Source organism: Taudactylus pleione, unplaced genomic scaffold (genome assembly GCF_031769625.1).
Source record: "Taudactylus pleione unplaced genomic scaffold, aTauple2 ptg001990l, whole genome shotgun sequence".
Lineage (NCBI taxonomy): Eukaryota > Metazoa > Chordata > Amphibia > Anura > Myobatrachidae > Taudactylus > Taudactylus pleione.
Window position 1 is genome coordinate 322,818 of NW_028286386.1, and position 23,423 is coordinate 346,240.

A 23,423-nucleotide genomic window follows, 5' to 3' on the forward strand; every position below is an offset into this window, starting at 1 on the left:
AGAGGAGACGCAGGTCAGTGGCACGGCGAGGGAGCAGCACTCTTAGGGGTGCGCTGGAATCTCTTACAGCAAAAAGGGAACTACAGTAGCTGGACAGGACAGACTGAATGATATATAATACCTTGCAAAGGTATTCACCCCCTTTTATTTTTTCACAACCTGGAATTAATATGGATTGTTTGAAGGTGTGCATCATTTCATTCACAGAACATGCCTACATCTGTGATGTTGTGGTTTTTTTTTTATATTGTGAATCAAACATTTAGGACAACATAACTAAAAACTTCAGCGTGCATAACTATTCACCCCCTTAAAATCAGTACTTTGCCCAGCCACCTTTTGCGGCAATTGCAGCTGCAAGTCACTTTGGATAAGTCTCTATGAGCTTGCCACATCTTGCCGCTTGGACTTCTGCCCATTCCTCAAGGCAAAACTGCTCCAGCTCCTTCATGTTGGATGGTTTCCGCTTGTGAACAGCAATCTTCAGGTCTGACCACAGATTCTCAATTGGATTGAGATCTGGGCTTTGACTAAGCCATTTCAACACATTTAAATGTTTCCCCTTAAACCACTCGAGTATTGCTTTAGCAGTATGCTTCGGGTCATTGTCCTGCTGGAAGGTGAACCTCCGTCCCAGTCTTAAATCACAGGCAGACTGAAATATGTTTTGCCCAAGAATATCCCTGTATTTAACACCATCTATCTTTTCCTCGACTCAAATCAGTTTCCAAGTCCCTGCTGCTGAAAAATATCCCCACAGCATGATGCTGCCACCACCATGTTTCACTGTGGGGATGGTGTTCCTCGAGTGATGGGATGTGTTGGGTTTGCGCCAGACATAGCGTTTTCCTTGGTGGCCAAAAAGTTAAATTCTAGTCTCATCTGACCCAGAGCACTTTCCTCCATACATTTGGGGAGTCGGTCATATGCCTTTTAGCAAACTCAAATCTTGTCTTCTTATTTTTATCACTAAGTAATGGCTTTTTTTTTTTTTTGGCCTCTCTTGCATAAAGCCCAGTTCTATGAAGTGTACGGCTTATTGTGGTCACATGCACAGATACATCAGTCTCTGCTGTGGAACTCTGCAGTTCCTTCAGGGTTACCTTTTGGTCTCTGTGCTGCCTCTCTGATTAATGCCCTCCTTGCCCAGTCTGTGAGTTTTGGTGGGCGGCCCTCTCTTGGCAGGTTTGTTGTGGTACCATGTTCTTTCCATTTGATGATGATGGATTTGATGGTGGTCCGGGGATCATAAAAGATTTGGATATTTATTTATTTATTTTTTTATAACCCAACCGAGAATTGTACTTCTCAACAGCTTTGTCCCTGACTTGTTTGGAGAGCTCATTGGTCTTCATGGTGTGATGCCTCTTGCTTAGTGGTGTTGCAGCCTCTGGGGCCTTTCAGAAAAGGTGTGTTTATACTGACAGATCATGTGACACTTAGATATCACTCAGGTGGACTTCATTTCACTAATTATGTGACTTCTGAAGGTAATTGATTGCACCAGAACTTTTGAGGGGCTTCATAGCAAAGGGGATGATTACATATGCACATGCCAATTTTCAAAATTATATTTATAAAGATTCTGTTTTTATATATATTTTTCTCATTTCACTTCACCAAATTAGACTATTTTGTGCAGATTCATCATATAAAATTCAGATTTAAAAAAAACTATACAAGTTGTAATGTAACAAACGGGAAAAACAAGGGGGGGGAGGAGAGAGAGAGGAGATAGATATATTTATCTCTATCCATCAGGTAGACATTAGTAGTATATGTGTGCTAATCAAGCATGAGGTTGTGGACGGTGGAGAGAGGCCGTTAATGATCCCCGGCTCTGAGGGGCCGCCAGTTGGAAAAGGGGTATGATGCTGTGACTATTTGTATACAGAAAACCAAGATTCCACAGGAGGCTGTAGAGGGCTGACTGGTCGAGGACAGAGCTAGCTGATAACCCACCTCCAATTCAAATGACTCACCCCTGCTGAAGCTTCAAGGAGTGAGTTACAAAAAAACAGGGAGACACTGGCCAGGAGCTCTGCCAGAAATGCTGGTTGGAGCCCTAAGGACGCTCCAGGAGGCACTGCTGCATAGCTTCTGGCTGCAGGGTGCCATTCTAGGCTCCCTGCTAGCCAGATGAGGCTAGCAGAAAAAAAGCTCAGAGGGCCAGACCAAATGATTCCGCAGGCCTTATACTTCCCCGGGGCCTTATACAGCCCCCGGGCCTGAGGTTCCCCATCCCGGTCTACATGCTGGCACTTATTGAGCTACAATGGGTTGCCCTGCTAACTTTTACGAATCTTTAGAAGGGGTCCAGTTTTGGTCAGCATTATATCCTTTAAGATGACCAGACATGATACTGGGCTATTTTTTTATATAATGAAGGGAAAATAAATGTAAACTATTCCAAATGTCTATTGCATTTTTACTTGTTTTCATTTTTTAACTATTCGCTTATTTGCCAAGCCTGTTGGCAACACTTTACTAAATATATAGGAAGGTTGGTATCTCCAAACCTTGAGTGCCATTTGTAACTTTGATTTCCTGCTGTTTGATTTCGTTTTGCCTTTAATAAATCACATGGTCTACAAACAGCACATTAAAGAGGCCTATCATGAAAACTTGCAGTTTTGCGAGACTGCACTTTAATAAATCTCCACTTTTATGTATTCTATAGCATAAGCATAGAGCACACTTCTTATAAAGCAAATAATCAAATAAATAAACTTGATGCATCTGTACAATTCCCTGACACCACATTAGTCCTACAGGACTCCTGAAGAGTATGGGATCTATAGGACTAGTATTATGATTAATGATTCAGTGATTTTGACTCAAAAAATCAATAATAAAAAAAAAACAAGTACTACTGTAGAAAAAAATGCTTTTAGAGTGTTTTTTTTTTTTTTTATGCTTCTATTATTTCAACAATATATGGTGAATATTTGATCCTGTAATAGCTAGCCATGCCTCTCTAGAGACTGACCACACTCCCTCTGGCTGCTGACCACAGCCCTTCACCATTTTATGCATTACCGGGTGGGCCATTCATGCCCCTTTCTGAGATAAAGAAAATAAAGAGAAGCACTCAGAAGTCCTATGTTTGTACAATGGAAGATGATACAAATAATTAGAATGAAATACAGTTTATTGTATAATAGCTAGTAGTCATGCATTGAAAGACACAATTAAAATACAACAGGAATGATACGTTAAAACAAGGTAAAAATTGTTGCAAAACTTCTAATATTGTTGTAATCATTCCCAGTAATCAGAGAGAACAGTAAGTAGAATGCACATAATGTGTCGGGCATAAGAATCGTCTAAATCCAAAGTTATTGCTATTGGTCTCTTGAATTAATGAGCTTCTCAGAGGTGTGAATTAAAGCTATAGATGACCAGAGAGCTGAAGTTGGATAGTCACTGGGAAACTGAACAGTCATATACTGAAAAAAGATGGATCCCTTTGTCTGGACCTTAAGACGGGACTTGGGTTCTTACTGGTATCAGGTGGCTATGAGTGGCCAATCTGAGCTCTGATTGAGCGTGGTAAAGAGGAGGTGGTCTCTCCAGCAGCTGGTCATATGCCTCTTGGTTCCGGCAGAGGTCTGAGCCCTATGGTATGCCGCATTCTGAGACTGATCGCAAGTGTAGAATGCACTGCCTAAAAAAGCAGCAATTTTATGCATAGGTAGAGCTATAAAAAGATGCGTGCAGGTCTGCATCAGTAGCATATACTCAGTTACGTTAGGCATACATCACATATGTAAACACTTGCTTTTGCTACTAAAATTCTCTTTTCATTATTTGACTTCAATACAATCCATCTCGCATGCTAAGAAAAAAAGAAAGAACTCGCAAAGCAACAATGAAAGCACCTATCAGCTTCAGCAGTGTATTTGCAGTTGGCCAATCACAAGCGTCAGTGTTCTCCCTGGGTGGCATTAAGAAGTAGCTGGGTGGGGGAGTGTAATCAGACTGGACAGTGATATGATTTCTTATACCTTACCGCATAGTGCCCAGTTGATGCTTGGACACAAATAGAAGTTTGTTATATCCCCGATACTGCCCACTTGCTGGCTAGTCAGGTATTATTTTGAATAGCCTTCCTGGAGATAGTAAGTAACTTGCTGACTGGACAGAAGTGTGTCTGACATACTTCTGAATGCTGAGATGATACAGCAGGTGGATACAGTGCACTCTCCTCTACAGCCTACACTGACTGTTTCCACCGCCCAACCACACCCTGGCTTTTATACACAGGGAGTGATCTTTTATGGGAGGGATCTCTGTTGCAGCAGTGTCGGATCTGCCGCCCTCTGGCACTGGTGAGACCAATTGGCCACGTCACAATGCTGGACGGCATGTAAAGCACGCAAAAAAAGATGCCGGGGAGATCACTGAGCATCTCACTAGTCATAGCGAATGTCTTCGTTGTCCTTATTGTACTTGGCCTGCATTAGTATGTCCATTCTATGCCCAATCCACCTCTTCAAGAACAATCGGACGTAAGTGCCAGAATAGCACATATGGAAGCAGCTGAATTTCTGGGCAAGCACAGAGCGACTTTACACTGTGCAGCGTGGTATAGATCTCTCTCTGCATCTAACCATTTTTCTTTATAATGAAGATCCTAAAACTTCTACTTGCACAATAGAATAGACTAACTTGTCTGTAAATACGCACATGATTCCTTTAAGGCGTTCTGGCTATTTCCAGGACCAGTATATATCACATGTATGTGTGTATCACATTTACATAATATTTTTGACTTGGTGTTTGTATTATTGTATCTTATGTAACTGCTGTCTTTATGAATGTCTTCCCCTGTGTGTCTAATGTGATTTTTCTGTACTTTGGCCGTTCAAGGCCAGTTCTGTATTAAAATGTTGCATACTGTACACATTATGTGTTGCTAGTTTTTGTTTGTTTTTTCTTCTAGAGTGAAGATTTTATCACAGAGGTCCCTGAGCCACTCGTCATTGGTTGCACAGAGAGCTTGGAAAATAATCCATGTAAAGATCTTTTTAAAGACTGCTCCAAGTAAGCATGAAAGCGGGTGCATACTGGCAGGTGGTTCATAGTGTGTGTTTTTGGGATAAGACAGTGTTGTCTATAGCAGTGGTAACATAAAGGAAGTACATCGTTTTATGTGTGACAGTGAATTACGAGGCAAGAACGCTAAGCATGCTCCGGGGAGGAGAAACCATAAAATCTACTTTCTTCTTTTCCCCTTTTTCTTTTAGACTTGTACATGACTTCCTTAGCATGGCTCCATTTTCAGATTACCTGGACAGCCAATATTGCAACCGCTTTTTGCAGTGGAAATGGCTGGAAAGGTGAGAGACAATGCTATATACAGTAATACATTGGTTTGGCAGAGTCCTTTTCTCATGCTGTGTTTACCATTGTTCACAGGGAGATGGTCACGAAGAATACATTTCGTCAGTACAGAGTTTTGGGCAAAGGGGGGTTCGGAGAGGTAAGATATCGACTGATTTACCTCTATGCTCTGCATTTAATATGTTTTTATTGCTTCTTCTACATTATATCACGGGTTGGGCATGGGATGCCTGCGCTTGGGATCCCGGCATCCCGACAGGGTTAGGGTATGGACACCAGTCGGTAAGTATCCTAACCATCCCACCCTGCTGCCTATACCTAGCCCTCCCCTCTAGTGCTTAAACCTAACCTCCCCGCACAGCCTAACCCTAACCCTCCCCATAGTGGCTAACCCTAACCCTCCCCATAGTGGCTAACCCTAACCCCACTGCTTACATCAGGATTCTGGTGTCGGCATTCTGACCGCCAGCATCCTGACAGCCGGGATTGTGACTACATCTCCATCTCACCTACTTTATCTCTTGCTACTAATAGAATAAAAAATTCTTGATTTTGAAATGAATGAACCAGAGACTAGGGGAGAAAGTATTCATTAGTACTGTACAGAATGTGGACAAAGGGTTTTACTTTGTACATTTTATTTGAACAACTGATGTAATGGAAGCATTTCTTAGTGGTTTTATACCTTAGACCAGAAAAATTGCAGCTGGAGTAATTCTGCAGAGACTTTTCTAAAAATAGTTAAAATCCCAACTTATTATTATTATCCTTTTTATATGGTGCTACAAGGGTTCCGCAGTGCTTTATGTAGTTCATAAAAGCAGTATAAGTAAAATGAGGAAAAAAAACAAGCAAAATACTTTGTTGAATCATTGCACAACATGAGAAAATGTACACATGCAGTCATAATGCCAATAATAGCAGCACCTGCTGAACTCAATGGTTTAGTGCCATTGATGTCATTGGGGAGGAGATGATGGTATAAGTGATGGAGGGAAATTACTTGAGGGAAAATGACTCTGCTTGTGAGAGCTTACAATCTAGGGGAGAGGTAGACAAAGGAATACAAAATACTTTGATACTAAATGTTGATCCTAATTAACTCCTTAAGGATTATATACTTACCATACTTTTTGTGTCTTTGTGGTGGGAATTGTATTCAAATAAATCATCTATACACTGAAATGGCAGCCTAAAAATATGAAGTGGTCAGAAACAGTGTGTTTCTTCTCAAAACTCCCTCTCATCTGTCATGACCAGGAACTGGCTCCGTTTATTATACAGTATTGTTAAGATCCATTGTCAGGAACATAGGACCTCATTCACTGAATCAGGGCGACCGCTTGCATCCTGAACGACCGCCTCCTTGTCGATCGCTAAGCTGTGGGTTAACGCCCACAGCTCTAGCGACCGACATGGGTGATGGTCGCGATGGTCAAGACCATTGCGACTATCGGGCTTACGACCAGACCCTAAGGTTGGGTCTGGGCACTCGCAAGCCCCAGGGAGCTTCCTGCTCTGATCGAGCAGGAAGCTCTCCAGTGACATCAGCAATGATGTCAGTGGGGCCGCCCCCAAACGGCAAGGGTTCCGCCGGGAGCGCCTCCGTTTGGGCAGGCCCGCCTCCCAAACGGGGCGAGCTGTCACTCCCCATCGACAGCTCGCCCCGTCTGCTGCGAGACCCCTAGCGGCGGAGCGTCCGATGGAGCTGGCTTCATCGTGCGCATGCCCAGTGGGGCAACCTCGAGTTGGTTGCGAGCGCTCAGCGCTTGCGACCGACTCTGAATGACCCCCATATTACTTACCTTTTAGTTCATTCAAAAACCCACCTATCATGACCAGACTGAATTCATTGTTCTTAAATATTTGTGCCCAGGAGCTCTCTACAGTTAAATCATCAATGAAATATAAACATGATTTCTGAAGAGCACCAATTATATAAAAATAAACGAAGGTTGTATAAGGGTGTATAAAAATCTCTCAACTGCCATTTACACTGCAAACCTGTTGGAGTTTCTTGTTCTTTTTACATTTCAAACCCCTGTGTGCAAATACAAAAAATGTAAGCAAGAAATGTAGAAAAACTGTTCTAAATCAAATATGATCTATAATTATATAACTAAAATATATTATCTGTTTATGTAAAACTGTAAATATAACCCTATAATCGTAAAGTGTACTTAGAGCCAAGTACTGAACAAAACAGCATATTCTTAGCAGAGCATAAATACATGTGACTTGTTAGTATAGACAATCCGTGCCAGAATCCATTTAACTTTTAGGGCCGTATTCAAATAGGTGCGAAAAAGTTTCGCCGATGACGTCATTTCGGCAGGGGAAACTTATCCCCGTATTCAATTGTGGCGACTTTTTGCCGGTGCGGAAAGTCAATGCATTGGTATAGGCGAAAACGTTTTGCCTATGAAACCAGGCGGAGAAAAGTGCAGAATTGCGGTTTTGGGGTGCAAAGGTGGGGAAACCACCCTGCACCCCTGGGATAGGTCCCCAAAGGTTACCTGCGTCTAAAAAATTTGAAGAACACCCCAAAAAATTACTTTGAAGAAGGGGGCGGAAAAAACAAAGTTGGAGTACAAACTTAAAAACTAGCGAAATAAGCTTTTGGGGGGTCGAAGTATGGGGGAGGTGCTTTTTTGATTGCAAGTGCTTGCTGAAGGTGCGTTTTTTAAGGTTTTTTTTAAACTTCACTTGCAATTTTTAACCATGCTTGCACCCATTTTCATGTACCCCAAATTTGACAGCTCTATAATTTTCTCAAAAAAAATCAGCAAAAAACCTTTCTTCACCACTTGTGCAAAGATGCTAATTAGCAGCTATTGAGAACAATTAAGTACCCCAAATAGCTTCAGTAGGGCTATTCGGGGCATCTACATTGATCCCCAATGTTAGTACATCTTTTGGGGGGTGTCAGTTTCGCCAGGTCCCGTTTTCGCCTGATTTTAATTGCATACGGGGATAAGCGGGGACGCGCAAATGGTCGACAGGTGCAATGATCGACACACAAATAGTCAACGTGCCTACACCTAACCTTACAAATGTTAAAAACCATCAAAAAAAAAAAAGTTGACCTTTTAACCCTGTCAACATATTGCATGTCGACCATCTGGTGTCGACCTATTGACTGTCAATCTTTACATTGTCGATCTTTTACCTGGATACCCTTACAGAAGACCTGATCAGTTGGTTGTTTGGTGTCCACTACCCGACAATGAAAAGACTGAACGATAACGATATTGTTCACTCGTTCACTACACTGCAGGGTGCCCACATTGAACGATACGTTGTTCAGTGCAGGCACAATCAATCATCTGCAAACATGCTGAACCTGACAATATCGTCAGGTTGACCAGCATGTTTGCACGATGATAGATGTCTAAAAGACCAAATTTTCAAAGTGTGATCGAGCGATATCGTTATCGTTCAATCGCTCATTTTAATCATCTGTTGGATAGGCACCTTAATAAAATACCTTTACAGTATAACCAGATATCTACTATGTTACAAACATGCACACAACATGATATTGTTGTTTCACTTGTATTGGTTTTCTTATAACAAAACAACCCTTACAATCCAGTATGTGTGCCTTTATTATCTGTTTTTCCATTCTGTGTTTTGTTTTGTATTTTTTTTTGTGCCAGGGGTGATGTATTTACCTCTCTGGTCATCAGTATACATTTTTAGCATCCAGTGGAGTAAAATGTGCATCCTTTAACTCAGGGAATGACTTTTTTTTTCCAGGTCTGCGCCTGCCAAGTGCGAGCAACGGGCAAGATGTATGCCTGCAAGAAACTGGAGAAGAAACGCATTAAGAAACGGAAAGGAGAATCCATGGCATTAAATGAGAAACAGATCCTAGAGAGAGTCAACAGCAGGTTTGTAGTAAGTACAGATTCATCTGGAGGTCCAGGGGAGGGTGATGACGGTGGTAACATTGTATAGAGTATTGTTTCACCCATAGACAATTCTAGGTACTAGGATTTCTTTATTTTTCTGCCTTCTTTTGACATGTGCCCCCACAATAATCTGTGATTTCAGTCTTATTGTGCCTCTCTTCCCATCTTCTCCCCTCCACCATTCCTTTTCCCCTTCATAATTATCAATTTCGACATCACTCTCCTACATTCAATCTGTCCCTTCACCCCTTTAATCATGAGCCCAAAATGTTTTCCCATATCTTACTGTGTTGTAAATGCTTTATTAAAACTGACCCTTAAGAGCCACCTTTTCAAAAGCCCTTCTCATAACTACTCTGACCTCCCTCCTAATCTCTTTCCCAGCTCACCCCTCTGGATACACCCGTCCTTTAGACTGTAAGTCCTCATTGACAGGAGTCTCTTCCCCTGTACTCTATCCCCAGCACTATCCCTGTCACCTGGACACCTCTGTAACCCAGTCTCCAATCCCTCACCAGCAACTGATCCTGTGTGTACGACCACTAGCCATAATGAGTCGCTCTACCTTTCTGTATAATTGTGTTCTACAGATGTGTCCACATACATCTATCCTCTGTGCGCTAAAAGTTGCATTACACATAACATGTGAGTGCCGTGTGACTCGGTAGCGCCGTCTTTATACCTTCAAATGCGTCTTATTCACACAGCGGCGTGAATAAAACACACAAGCAGCTTCTGCTGCTGAAAATGATATGCTGCATGCCTATATTCCGTGTGCAAGTGCGGGTGTATCTGCATGGGAAATGCTACGGTACAGTGTCAGCGACCGTGACACTGTAGCTTAGCGTTTTGCATGCAGATACACCTGCAGTCACACAGAACATAAGAATGCCGCATATCATTTTAATCTTCAGAAGCTGCTTATGTGTTCTGTTTGCAGCACTGTGCAAATAAGATACATTTTCAGAGGCCTGAAAAGAAGGGCTGTTTAACACGTAAGGAGGCTAGATGTATGTGAACACATCTGTAGTACTCGTATGTATTGCTGTTGAATTGTATTGTTAACCTGTGTACAGCACTTGTGGCATCATATAAATAAAAGGATAAAAATACGGTGGGGGGGAGGGGGTACAGACCATATTCAGGGTCCTTTCTTCTTCAGGGTCCATAGGGCTCCACAGGAAGACAATTGGGTGCAGGTGGTACTTGGAGGACCTAACACCAACAGAAAAGCATTTTCGTATCCCAGGATGCTTCGGTCCTTCCCCCGCCCACAGCCTGAAGGCAAATCCGTTTAGTTGGTGTCCGGCAGTAGCTGGACCACCGTTAGACAGTGGGGCTGCTATTAAGCTATCAAGCTTTATTTTTCTGAGTTTCTTTTATTTTAATTTCTTTTACTACAGAGCAGCAGCACTAGACAGTGCTCTGGAAGTCTGCACTGCGCCTCCATCACCCCTCCGCAGTGCCATGACACCAGCCCTCGGCTTGGTACTCCTGGCGGGACTCCTCAGACCCCAGACTGCAGCCGGTACTTAAGGGGACAGGTAAGGCGGATCCCCACTTGCGAGGACCCGCGTTTATGCACAGTCTTGCCTCTGGTCTCAGGAGACAGACCGGAGGCGCTTATGTGGACACCGGTTCGTCCGGGACTCTACTAGACTACCAGGTCATTACAAACACTGGCGTAGGGCACAGATTAGGGCCAGGGACACGGTGGTTGATGTCCGCAAAGGGGAGAAGGCTCTCTCCCTGCAGCCCCTCTCCGGGTCAGGGCGCCATTCCACTGCGGTCTTGCTGCTCCTCCCTCACCCTCCGCATCCTCTGAGACTCACGGCAGCCATTTTCTGCATTCAGGTCTCTGGGAACGCTGTATAACTTGGCCTCTCCCAAGGGACATGTTATACAGTGCTATTCCTGCCAGCCACTGCGGTCTGTGTAGTTGAATTAGTGTCCACTGCAGTTATATTGTATGCTCTGCATTGTATGTGACTTGTGCTAGCACTGCTGTCTATTTCTTTCACAACTGTCAGCTTATACCTTTCCCTTTCTTTCATTCTAACCTTGGAATACTGAGGTATAGGGAGTTTATTGTACCTCACATCTCCCTATATTTGTGAAGGTTATCACATACTATATATCGGTGTTGTGCACTACACTGTGCCACATTGCACATATATCTGGGTTGTTCACTGCACTGTGCCAGATCGTGTGCTACATTATCTTTCAGATATGTCTGGCAAAGGCAAGAATAACAAGCAGCCTGCTGCTCCCATTCTGTTGTCTTGTAAGTCCTGCTTAGCAGGCTTAGCTTCAGAGGATCTCATTCAAGATGGTCCTTGTGCATCTTGTTATATGGCACCTGGGCCGTCAGCCCCAGCGTCCTCTACTCATGAGCTCCCAGGGCTTCTTTTTCACAGGTGTTGGCAAAAATTGTGGACCACCTAACAGTCCCTGTTGTAGCTCCCCCTATGCTATGGCCACAACAGATACTCCCTGCAAATCCTTTGCCTCCTCCATGGGTAGACGTACTTTCTACCTCAGTGCAGAGTCTGGCGGATACAGTCTTTCAACAAATGCTGCAAAAGGAGAGACCCTTACCTAGTAAACCTACTAAGCATGCTGTGTTATCTTCCCAGTCCACCCAGCTTCAGATTCTGAATTATCATCTGGGGAGGCAGAAGACGCAGACCTCTCTCACTCTGACTCCCCCTCGGGAGACAAGGAGCCCCCTTCTAAATTGAATATACCTGCACTTGTGAGAGTTGTAAAATCTATTCTTCAGATAGAAGAGGCAGAACCCACTCCTAAGACAAAAGAGCCATTATTTAAATGACAGAAGGTAGTTTTGCCAGAATTTCCTCACTCTGATCATATGAGTGAGGCATGGAATATGCCAAGTAAAAGGTTTCAGCTGCCTAAACGCTTAATTTCCTTTTACCCCTTTCCAGCTTCTGATTGCACTAAAAGGGAAGTTACCCCTGCAGTGGATTCCCACGTGACACGCCTAGTTAAAAACGCTACCTTACCTATCCATACTGCAACCTCCTTAAAGGAGACCACGGTTAGAAGGATTAAAGCTTGCCTGAAATCTGTATACTTACAGGAGCTATTACTTGTCCTGCCAGGGTTACGGCCTGGGTGGCATAAGCCATTGAGAGTTAGGCAGATGCCCTAGAAGATACATTTCCCTCTGATGCTTCGAGGGAACAGCTGTTCTACATATCTCACATTAGAGAAGCAGCCTCCTATTTAGGTGAAGCAGCTTTAGCTACTGGTCTTCTAGCTTCCAAGGCGCATCTTCTACTTCCATGGTAGCCCGCCGTATTGCTTATCTTTGCTCATGGAAGGCAGATTCGGACTCTAAAAAGGCATTAGAGTCTGTCTTATTCTGGGGAGATCTTGTTCGGCCCAGAATTGGACAAGATTGTGACTACCTTGGCAGCTTCCAAGACGGCGTTCTTGCCCTCTGCATCTACTGTGAAGCCTCGAATGTTATCCTTTCGGTCCTTTCGTCTTCAAGGAAAAGCTAAAGGTCAGTCCTTTACAAGGCAGTTGGCATCCACTAAGGCCTCCAAGCCTAAAACCAAACAGGCCTGGGCTACTAGACGTCCACCTACCAAATCTGAGGACAAGCCTTCAGCCTGACGGGGCGTGCGCACCCTGGGGGCTCCCAGGGTGGGAGGACGACTTCTTCAGTTTACCCAGTACTGGCGTCAGACTACCTCAGACACCTGGGTAAGAGAAGTGGTCTCCCACGGATACACTCTCTCATTTCTGAGGCAGTCCCCCAGCAGTTCTTTTGCACAGACTTTCATCGGACCCAAGCAAAGTACTGCTGCTCCAGAATGCTATTCAGTCCTTACTGCTCTCGGGGGTAATAATTCTGGTCCCCTCCTCACGAGGAAAAGGCTATTATTCTACCCTTTTCCTGGTTCAGAAGCCCAACGGGTCTATCCTAAACCTTGTCAAGTTTATCAAGGTGCCCAGGTTTCGTATGGAAACCCTACGTTCTATTGTCCTGGCTATGGAGCCTGGGGACTTTATGGTGTCTCTGGACAATTAAGATGCTTACCTTCATGTACCTATTGTGCCTTCTCATCAGCAGTATCTCCGGTTTGCTATACTACAGTAACATTACCAAGCTCTGCCGTTTGGACTTTCTACTGCTCCTTGGGTCTTTACCAAGATCATGGGAGTTATGGCGGCCTATCTTTGTCGTCAAGGGATCAGATTTCTCCCACACCTGGACGATCTCTTGCTCTTAGAAAAGCTCCCCAGAAACTCTTCACCGCCATCTACAAATAACCATTGCCTTTCTACAAACGCACGGTTGGCTGATCAACTGGAAAAAGTTTTCCCTGACTCCAATGGTGCATCTGGGAGCCTTCTTGGACTCTCGGGCTCAGAGAATCTTTCTGACAGCAGACAAAATCTCTGCACTACAGCACCGAGTGTGCAGGCTACTCCACAGTCGCTAAGTGTCAATTCACTCTGCAATGCAGTCCTTGGGATCCATGGTGTCCACCTTCGACATGTGGAGTTCGCTCAATTTCACTCCAAGCCCCTACAACACCTGATCCTATGCAGGTGGAACGGGCTACCCCATCTGCTCATATCCCAGACAATGGGCCTCTCTCCGGAGGTTCGCCTGTCCCTCTCCTGGTGGCTACAGATGTTCCACTTAAACAGGGGTTATCCCTTTGGGATCCCAGACTGGGCACTCCTCACCACAGACACAAGCCTCGGCGGGTGGGGCGCGGTGACCAGCCAACACTCCTTTCAGGGATGCTGGACCCCAACCAAGGCGTTCCTACCAATCAACGTCCTGAAACTCTGAGTCGTATACAAAGCCCTCACTCTGGTTCAAGATCTTCTTCATGGCAGACCAATACAAGGCCATGGCAGTGACTACCTCAATCATGAAGTCTGTCAGCAATGGCAGAAGTGTCCCGCATTCTCACATGGGCCAAATGCCATCTCTACAGTGTTCATTCCAGGGATTCTCAATTGGAAAGCGGATTTCCTCAGCCTTCACAATGGCTCTACATCCAGAATTCTTTCAGCTTCTCGTGGACAAACGGGGTCTATCCGACGTGGACCTCATGGCCTCACGACACAACCACAAGCTTCCAGTGTATGGTGCCAGGACGAGGGACTCCGACGCATCCTTCATCGACGCATTATCTGTGAGGTGGACCTTCCATTTGGCATACCTCTTTCCTTCAGTCTCCCTTCTGCCCCGGGTTCTTCGGAAGTTCAAGCAAGAGGGGGGAATGGTCCTCTTGGTGGATCCGGCTTGGCACAGATGCCATTGGTACTCCGACTTTCAAAGTCTCTCCATAGACGTTTCTCTCCAACTTCCTCTGCAACCAGACCTGTTGACTCAGGGTCCCTGTCTACATCCGGATCTGGCCCGTCTGTCTTTAATGGCTTGGCTCTGGAGACATCCCTCCTAAAGTCTAAACGGTTCTCTAACTCTGTGGTCCAGACCATGCTCAGAGCACGTAAACCGGCCTCTGCCAGGATTTATCACCAAGTGTGGCATATATATTTCCAGTGGTGTACTACTAGAAACTATGACCCTCAGTTTTTTAGGGTTTCTTGAGTCCTTGCCTTTTCCTCAAGCTGGATTGGATCTAGGTTCAATGCCTTTGATACTTGTGCGTCTCAGGATGCTTCCTTCTGGCACCGGATTCTCCTCTCAGCGCAGGAGTGTCCCCGCCGTTGAAAAACTGCTTCGGGACATCCCCATTGTCTCCCTGTGGATCCCTATGGATCCTGAAGAAGAAAAGGAGAGTTATGGTAAAACTTTACCCTTGTTAACTCTTTCTTCGAAGTCCACAGGGCACCCGCCCTGACGCACTCGGCTACTACGGGTTTATTCTCTTGGTCACTTGTTTCCTTTTCTGTGTGAGAATGTGATTCTTCAATGTACCAGTTTTCCTTCTCTCCTATCCTGCTTCTGCCTTGGGCTTGTTAACAAAACTGATTTGCCTTCAGACTGTGGGTCTGAAGGACCAGAGCCTCCTGGGATATGAAAAGGCTTTGCTGTTGGTGTCTGGTCCTCCAAGTACCACCTGCACGCTGTGGACCCTATGGACTTCGAAGAAAGAGAGTTAACAAGGGTAAGTTTTACAATAACTCTCCTTTTTATTATCCAGGTGATTCAACTTTTAACTGATTTGCTCTTTAGGCTTGGTGCTGTACAAAAAACAACATTGGGTAGTGTCAAAATGTCACACGAGGAGGATCATATTTCAGTATACATGAATTTTTATTCAACACCTCACATTTTTCATATCCTTATTACACCCTTTGGCAAATGTGGTGGAAACTTTTTACACAGACTTTTCAGGGTGTTGTTGTAAAACAAGCACAAATGAATAGAGAGGAGGCTGATATGCGGTACATGAATATGCAGAAAGCTTTTTCTTCTACAGCCTTCAAAAAATATGAGCATATATTCTTCGTTTGCCTACAATATAAAATAGACATGATCAGTACACAATAAAATTGTCTTCCACGTCAAATAAAAGTGTTCATTAATTAAAACTTTTATAAAGATAACAAAGGACCTGTGTTGTCTACTTCTCACACCTCCCAGACTTAAAAGAAAATGGAAGATAACATACATATGTCATATCGACACTTCTTATAGACAAAGCACCTCTTGTCTTCTCAAGAACCAAGCTCGAGCTACAGTAATCTATAAATTGGTCTTTGTAATGTGCTTGAGATATTTAATTGTAACAAAGAATGATTATCCTTTAGGATTTAATTAACCCTGACAAAAAGTAATTAAAATTATTTTATAACACATCGCTTTTGTAAATATGAATGTGTCTTATCAACTCCCCTTACTTCGTCAATTGCCAAGTCCATTAGAGGGGCTTCATACTTCCTGTCTATACATTTTTTATTAAATAATTCCCTTTGTATTGACAGTATTTGCACTACTCCACCGTATTTTAATGGACAGCAAAGCAAGCATTATTGCCACTCCAAATGAAGAGGCAATTATCTATAATTTGAAGGTGATTATTCTATCATTTTACAGTTATTATCGGAGTGAATCTAAAGATCTCAGTTGTCCATAAATAAATTTGCGTAACTGAATCTTGAACCCATCGACCTCCCAGTCACCTGTAAGTAAAATTATATTCAAAGCAAGAAATAATTATGATGAAGCATAAATCTAATACTATTAAGATATCCCCTCTAAACTCCTGACCATTGGGATTGTCTTTCAGTCTACAAATGTGAGTTCATAACTCATGATATATAATTAGATACACTGATGTTACATAATGTAGTGTTGCCTATTAACCTTTGCCTAACAAATGAAGTACTCCTTGCTATGAGACTCCCCTGAAAAACAAGTATTCCTCTGCGAGGACTGCCCACCTACCTTATTATTAACATTATGCAAGTAGAATTATTTTTTAATTGACTGGTAATCAATGTAGGGACTGAGAAGAATGGACATACATTGACCGATGTGATATATGGTATGTTGCATATATAATACAAAATCAGCCTGCTATTAATTGATATAGGAAACGATCATTATTATATATTCATGGTTGCTTAAAGAAGAAAAAAATCTTAATTGAAAAATTACACTGGGCAACAGTGACAATGTTTCCGATAGTTACTTCTAATTGATTTCAGCATGCAAAGAACAATTTTGACATTTAAAACTGTTAGCTCTCAGTTCTATGATATAGCCCATTTATGATGTAGGGGTATTTTGTTATAATACTAGGGAATTTTGGTGTCTATAGAATAGATAGGTTGGCAAACCTGAATACAGGAAAATCAATGTAGGCCATTGAAAAAAATGTCCATCACAGTTCATCGAAGCAAAATTCTTCTGCTCCTTTACACATCACACTCTGACTTATTAAGAACTTTGTAAAGGGGATGAACACAGATGTATACGCTTATAAGTACCTGAGAGGAAAATCTCCACTTCTGAGTGATGCTCTGCAAATTCGTCAACTTCTTAAGATGAAAACTTCGTCCGAGGCCTCCAAGTTAATGAGAAAGCGGCTTGGGAAACCTTCAAAGGTGTTGTCCATGACTTGTTGGGTAATAGAATTGCTGAAAACTATGTTGAAATTGTGAACAACCTTCTAGAAAAGTATCATCAATTAGGCTGCAACATGTCACTCAATATCTACTTTCTTGACTCTCGCCTGGACTTCTTCCCTGACAACTGCGGTGCAGTGAGTGACGAACACGGTGAGCGATTCCACCAAGACATTTCAGCAATGGAACGAGGATATCGGGGCAGGTAGAACGCTTCTGTGTTTGCTGACTGCTGTTGGACAGTGACAAGAGATGCCCCAGAAGAGGAGTACAAGCGACAAGCAAAGAGAAAGCGCTCTCATGAATAGGCCACTATTTGAGATAATACTTTTGGTTGCTGTATGTTTCATTTTGTGTTCTTATTTCCGATTGATTGTATTGAAACTGTTATTTATGTCGTATCAAGAATATAGCAGATTATATTAAAAATGCTTTTCTCTATGACTATATTACTATATTGCTGAGGTACATATAGCGCAAGTAGAAGTAGTGTAGCTCAAAAACTAGAGCTAATAAAAACATGAAGTCCTAGTCGTTTTTTGTTTTTTTTAATCTGAAATTGGTAAAATATGATTATTTTTAGAAAGAACAAATTTAAAAGTATTTCTTTGTTGTAAAGTGTTATTAATGTTTTCAGACTTGTATGTACCTTTTAGAATGTTCTAATGTTTTTGCATGATATGGAAAACATACCCTACCCTTACAATAAACGCAAATATACCAAGCTATAAATATTTAGACACCGTATGCATTACCTCACATTACAGCTTGTTGTGTGGTGTTGCGCTGAACTCTGAGCTTAGAAATGGAGGAGTCATAAGATACTACTTCAACACTAGTGCACAAGAAGCATTTTGAGTTATTGTGTATTTTATACCTCTCAGCCAGATCAAACCGAAATCTTCAATTAATGTGACATGACAGCTAGGCTTAAGTCTTTATAGATATCCTATATTACAGCATTACATTTTATTTGTGTTCAAAAGATATTACTTGTTAAATCCAAGCATTGTACCATACAATCCCTGCCTGACAAAGGGACTCTAGTGTCCCAAATACTTGCAACGTGTCCAATTTTAGCCATTTAGTATTATATATTAAGTTTGTTTCTAGTCATGCATATGTACTAATGAACAGAATTTACCTGCATTACCTTTTACTTTCACTGACTGAGCAATATCGATAATTTCTATAATAGTAAAAAATGCAAACTGTAGAGAAATAAGCGTGTGTACTCATGGAAATATGCACATGTCACTAAACCTACATTTTACATGTTCACTGTTTTACTGGTCACCTTTACACCTTTGCAGGTGAGTCTGGCGTATGCATATGAGACAAAAGATGCTCTCTGTCTGGTGCTAACACTAATGAATGGAGGTGATTTGAAGTTTCACATTTATCACATGGGCGAGTCAGGGTTTGATCAGGACCGGGCAATATTTTATGCTGCGGAAATCTGCTGTGGTCTTCAAGATCTACAACAAGAGAGAATAGTGTACAGGTATGGAATGGGAAGTGCTCTGTGAAAGCCTACAATGGCTATATTATGACAATGCAGTAAAGGTAGTTCTTGAAATACTGTATCAACCTTATGTTACCAGGCTGCCTGGAGCACTTTGCAGGCGAGAAAAACAATCTTCAGTAAAATAGTTACATTGATACATCAGTGTAACCATTTACGGGAACTGGAGGCCGGACTGCACAAATGTAGCTGTACTTGCATGTTGGAGGCAACACCTCTTGTAAGGAAACAATTGCTAGAAGCTTGACATTTGTATCAGTGGAGAAATTAATAGTATGTGTGACTGCCGATTTGCTTTAATATCAAATACCTGTATGAAGTGTTGGTATGTTGTACACACAATGATCGGGATCCAGTCAAGATGCCGGACGTCAGGATACCGATGCTGGAATCCTGACGCCCGTCAAAATGCAGAAGCTGGCATCTCAAACAAATCAAGATACTGACGCCGACATCCCAAAGGTAAGTATGCGGGTTATGTAGGCCCGTCAAAATGCAGACGCTGGCATCTCAAACAAATCAAGATACTGACGCCGACATCCCAAAGGTAAGTAGGCTGGGGATGGGGGGGTTAGGTTTAGGGACCTGCCGGGATGGGAGAGGGTTAGGCTGCGGGGAGGGTGGTTAGGGTTACACACCAGCGGGGGGAGGTTAGGGTTAGGCACAGCCTGAGGTGGGTTAGGTTTAAGGTGCGGGAAGGGGGGGGTTAGAGTTAGGCACCAATGGAGGAGGGTTGGGGGAGGGGGGGGGGGAGAGGGGAAGGGTTAGGTTACTTACCAGCCCCTGTCGGGATCTTCACCACCAGGATGCTGCTGTTGGTCTTCTGACCGCCGGTATATCATACTGATTCCTAATGACCAAAAATAGAGGTATATAATACCAATAATGTCAGTTCCCAACATAAAACTGAAATAACCAGCATATACTCGCTTTGTCTAGCACCTAACACCAGCAGCGCCAAACATACGACATATAAACTACTGTAGCTGAACTAACATTTGAAGCTTAGTTAGGTCTTAGATGTGTCTATATCTGCCCTAGATCTAACCATTTGGCGTTCCAAGATTTGACTCTCTTAAACTGGGTACACACTGGGTGATATATTGCGGGCACATTGGTGGGTTCACAGACATATTGCATCTGCTCTGCAGCACAGCAGATGGCTGAAATATCTGCAGATATATCGATGCATCTGCTGGTGTATCCGGCCGGTCTACCGACCTGCCCGGACACTTGCTGCAAGGACCGCCAGTGACTGACCGCTCAACTGGGCGTGCAAACTCAAATGCCCTTCTATTTGTGATGTCGGAGAACACCCATCAAATGGCCGACCGGTAAGTCTGTATAGCTTACCTGATCGGCTGCTGTGTGGGCTGATCCGTCGACCGTGTGTACCCAACTTTAATATAAGCCAATTAGGGGTGATGGAGAAAAGCTATGCTATGTTCATTGCATAAAGTTGTTGCCACAGTCCAGCCACTGCATATATTCCCGCACTATCTGGGAGAGCATGTACCTGTTGTTAAGGCAGTGACTCCCACACCAGTTAGCGCTCACCAGGCACCCACCTCCAGTACCATGTACTTTGGAAATTCTATTCACACCCACAGAAAATTATTTTTTATAAATAATGATTCTATTTATTAAACACTACACAAACGTCATCATAGCACTTTTAAATGAAGAGCTAACAGTCACACTATAACATTGCAAAATAACATATGTGGAAATAGAATTATCAATTTCTCAAGCCAACCTCTGGTGGTGTACGTCTTTGACACAGTACAGTGGTCACATTGTTTCTCTAGTTGTCCGCAAGGTAACGCCATCTATAATTAAGCTATCTATAATGATGTATCTCCCTATGGTCTCCATTTTCCATGTTTCACATTGGTGCTCCCTAAATGGATTCCTATCTACTGAGGCTAAGTCAGGACTCCAACGCTGCCCATCTATCTCTGGGGACCCTTTTCAGTGGTGGCCCCATGATGTTTGCTGATAACTGGTTCCCATAACAATTAACAACATATGAGCACACTCATTAGGGATGTAATTAGCATCCTCCCTGGATTTACACATTCCTTGACTCCTGTAGAGTGGTGATATCCAGCTTACTGGCATTATTGGCAGTCTGGCCAGCCCTGTTATTAAGAGGCAAGCACTTGGCACACCTTTAGAGTCTGTGTTTGCATGATCGGTTTCGCTCAGGATGGCCGCCGCTCTGTCAGAGGCATATAATTTACACTGAACTACAGTTTACATGCACGTACATGGGAAAAAAACATGATTTGGCTATCTAAAGAAGAGACTGCAGCTGAGGGATGAACCCTTATTTGTACATGCTTGGTGCACACCACTTCTTTACTTTTGTTGTGCTCTAGCAGTTTCATTAGTTCTTTGACCACAGGTCCTACTATTTGTACAATTGTAATGATCTTCTACCCATTAGACTCTCGCAAATTGACTACAGTACATATGAATTTGTTTCATATTTTCTCTTGCTGTTTTACGAGTTAACTAATTTAAGTTTCTCTTTTGTGCAGAGACTTGAAACCAGAAAACATATTGCTGGATGACCATGGTAAGCCATAATATACTGTGTACCGTTATCTGATGTTTGGGCCCATTTATCGGAATGAGTGCACAGGAAATGTGTGATGTTATCCACACTCTTCCTCTGCACTAGTTTTCATAACTGACCCCTATTGTACAGGTCTGTTGCCTTAGAGGTTTTGTAGAACATGTCTTTCTTTTTTTTTGTGTTAAACACACCTTTATTCCAGGCGCCTGTTTTATGTAGTCGCTGTATAGGAGCAGAGTATGTGTAGTGTTAAATAACCTGTACAAACAGTCAGGGGTGTATCCAGGGATCCGAGCGCCCCTGGCAAACTAATGGACTGGTCCCCCCTCCCCCCATAATTTCTGAATAATACTATACATTAACTAAGTACTTAAAATTATTCCCCAGCTACCCCCCTATATAGTGCCACCAGTAGTAGTCCCCACTATGCAGTGCCCCCAGTAGCGGCCACCCCCCCCCATACAGTACCCCCAGTAGTAGTCGTCCCTGTACAGTGCCCCCAGTAGTAGTCCCCCTATGCTGCATTGCCCCCAGTAGTAGTCCCCCCTATGCTGCATTGCCCCCAGTAGAAGTGCTCCTATGCTGCATTGCCCCCAGTAGTAGTCGCCCCCCCCCCCTCATTTGGTGCCACCAGCTAAACAGTGCCCCCAGTAGCGGCTCCCCTATTTGGTGCCCCCAGCAACGGCCACCAGCTATACAGTGCCCCCAGTAGCGGCCTCCCCTATTTGGTGCTCCCAGTAGTGGCCACCCCCCCCTATTTGGTGCTCCCAGTAGTGGCCCCAGTAACGGCCACCAGCTATACAGTGCCCCCAGTAGCGCCCCCCCATTTGGTGCTCCCAGTAGTGGCCACCCCTCCCCCATAAAATGCCCCCAGTAGTGGCCACCAGCTATACAGTGCCCCCTAGTAGCACCCCCCCCCCCTTGCCAGGCTTACACACACAGAAGAAAAAAAATACACAACTTACCTGATCCCCGTACCTGACGCGACCGCCGCTGTCCGCTCCTCCCGGCCCGCTCTGTAGTGCACTATGGGAGAGACGTCATGACGTCTCTTCCATCACTCGCTGCGTGGGGTGCCGGAAGACGGAGCTCATGAGTGAACTCCAGCCGGTTCCCTCCGTGGTCGCAGCAGCCAATTAGAGTCTGTCTGACTCTCATTGGATGGCTGCTATAATAAACACACCTGCTGCCGCTGGCATTGTGTGTTTGTAAACTGTGTAGGGCAGACCGCTCTCACTGCGGTCTGCCCTAGACTTATGGGGCCCGGGGGAGTAGTGGTGGGCGCACCGCCGCTAGTTTGGCCCCTGGGGTAGTCCACCCCTTGGCTGTTGGTGGCACTGCCGGACGGCAGCTACCTCAAAATGACAGATGTGGGCTCTCAATTGGTGTACAGTAGGAATAAGGAGAAAAGCCCATGAACACCTCTGTTATTTAAAGGGCATGTTTAAATAATAAGTAGTATCTATTTAAGAAATAATAATTTATTGTAGCATAATAAGAAAATCAATATGATATAGTCCAAAAAAGGTTTTTACAACACATTTAAATATCACTGTATAAGAGTAAATACCAGTTATTTGGAAAGTGATATTGCGAGCATTCAATCTATAAAACCTAAACCATGTGTAGTTTCACTTATGTATCAATCCCATAATCATTGTATCATCTACACATCAAGTGACACAAATTAGTTACAAATAGCAGTTTAGAAAAGCTCTACCTGGTTTGTGTACAAAAAAAAAATGTTTTAATAGAGCTATGCGTAACCATGTGACAGTCTTTTAATAGCAGCCAGGGTTGGTAAGCTGACTTAGACTTTGGACTGTGTCTGAATCACACCTCTTACATTGGAATACCCTGTGCCCGAGGTTCTGTCATGCATTTTATCGACTGTGCGGTCGCATCATGCAAGATCGCTGGTCTGATGTAATTTGTTTCATATTTAACATGTTTGAATCTAAATCAT

General features: G+C 43.5%; 1 protein-coding gene across 3 annotated transcripts in view; it reads left to right on the forward strand.

Annotated features, from left to right (window-relative positions):
* Window positions 1–23,423, forward strand: part of GRK6 (G protein-coupled receptor kinase 6) — an 83,249-nt gene that overhangs the window by 14,734 nt on the left and 45,092 nt on the right. For 2 of the 3 annotated variants that reach the window (XM_088465456.1, XM_088465457.1), the window contains exons 5-10: window positions 4,946–5,046; window positions 5,250–5,342; window positions 5,422–5,485; window positions 9,106–9,246; window positions 18,665–18,855; window positions 21,420–21,457. In XM_088465456.1, coding sequence (XP_088321582.1) covers window positions 4,946–5,046; window positions 5,250–5,342; window positions 5,422–5,485; window positions 9,106–9,246; window positions 18,665–18,855; window positions 21,420–21,457 — 628 coding nt within the window. The remainder of the gene's footprint in view (window positions 1–4,945; window positions 5,047–5,249; window positions 5,343–5,421; window positions 5,486–9,105; window positions 9,247–18,664; window positions 18,856–21,419; window positions 21,458–23,423) is intronic. The other variant, XM_088465458.1, reaches the window with a different exon arrangement.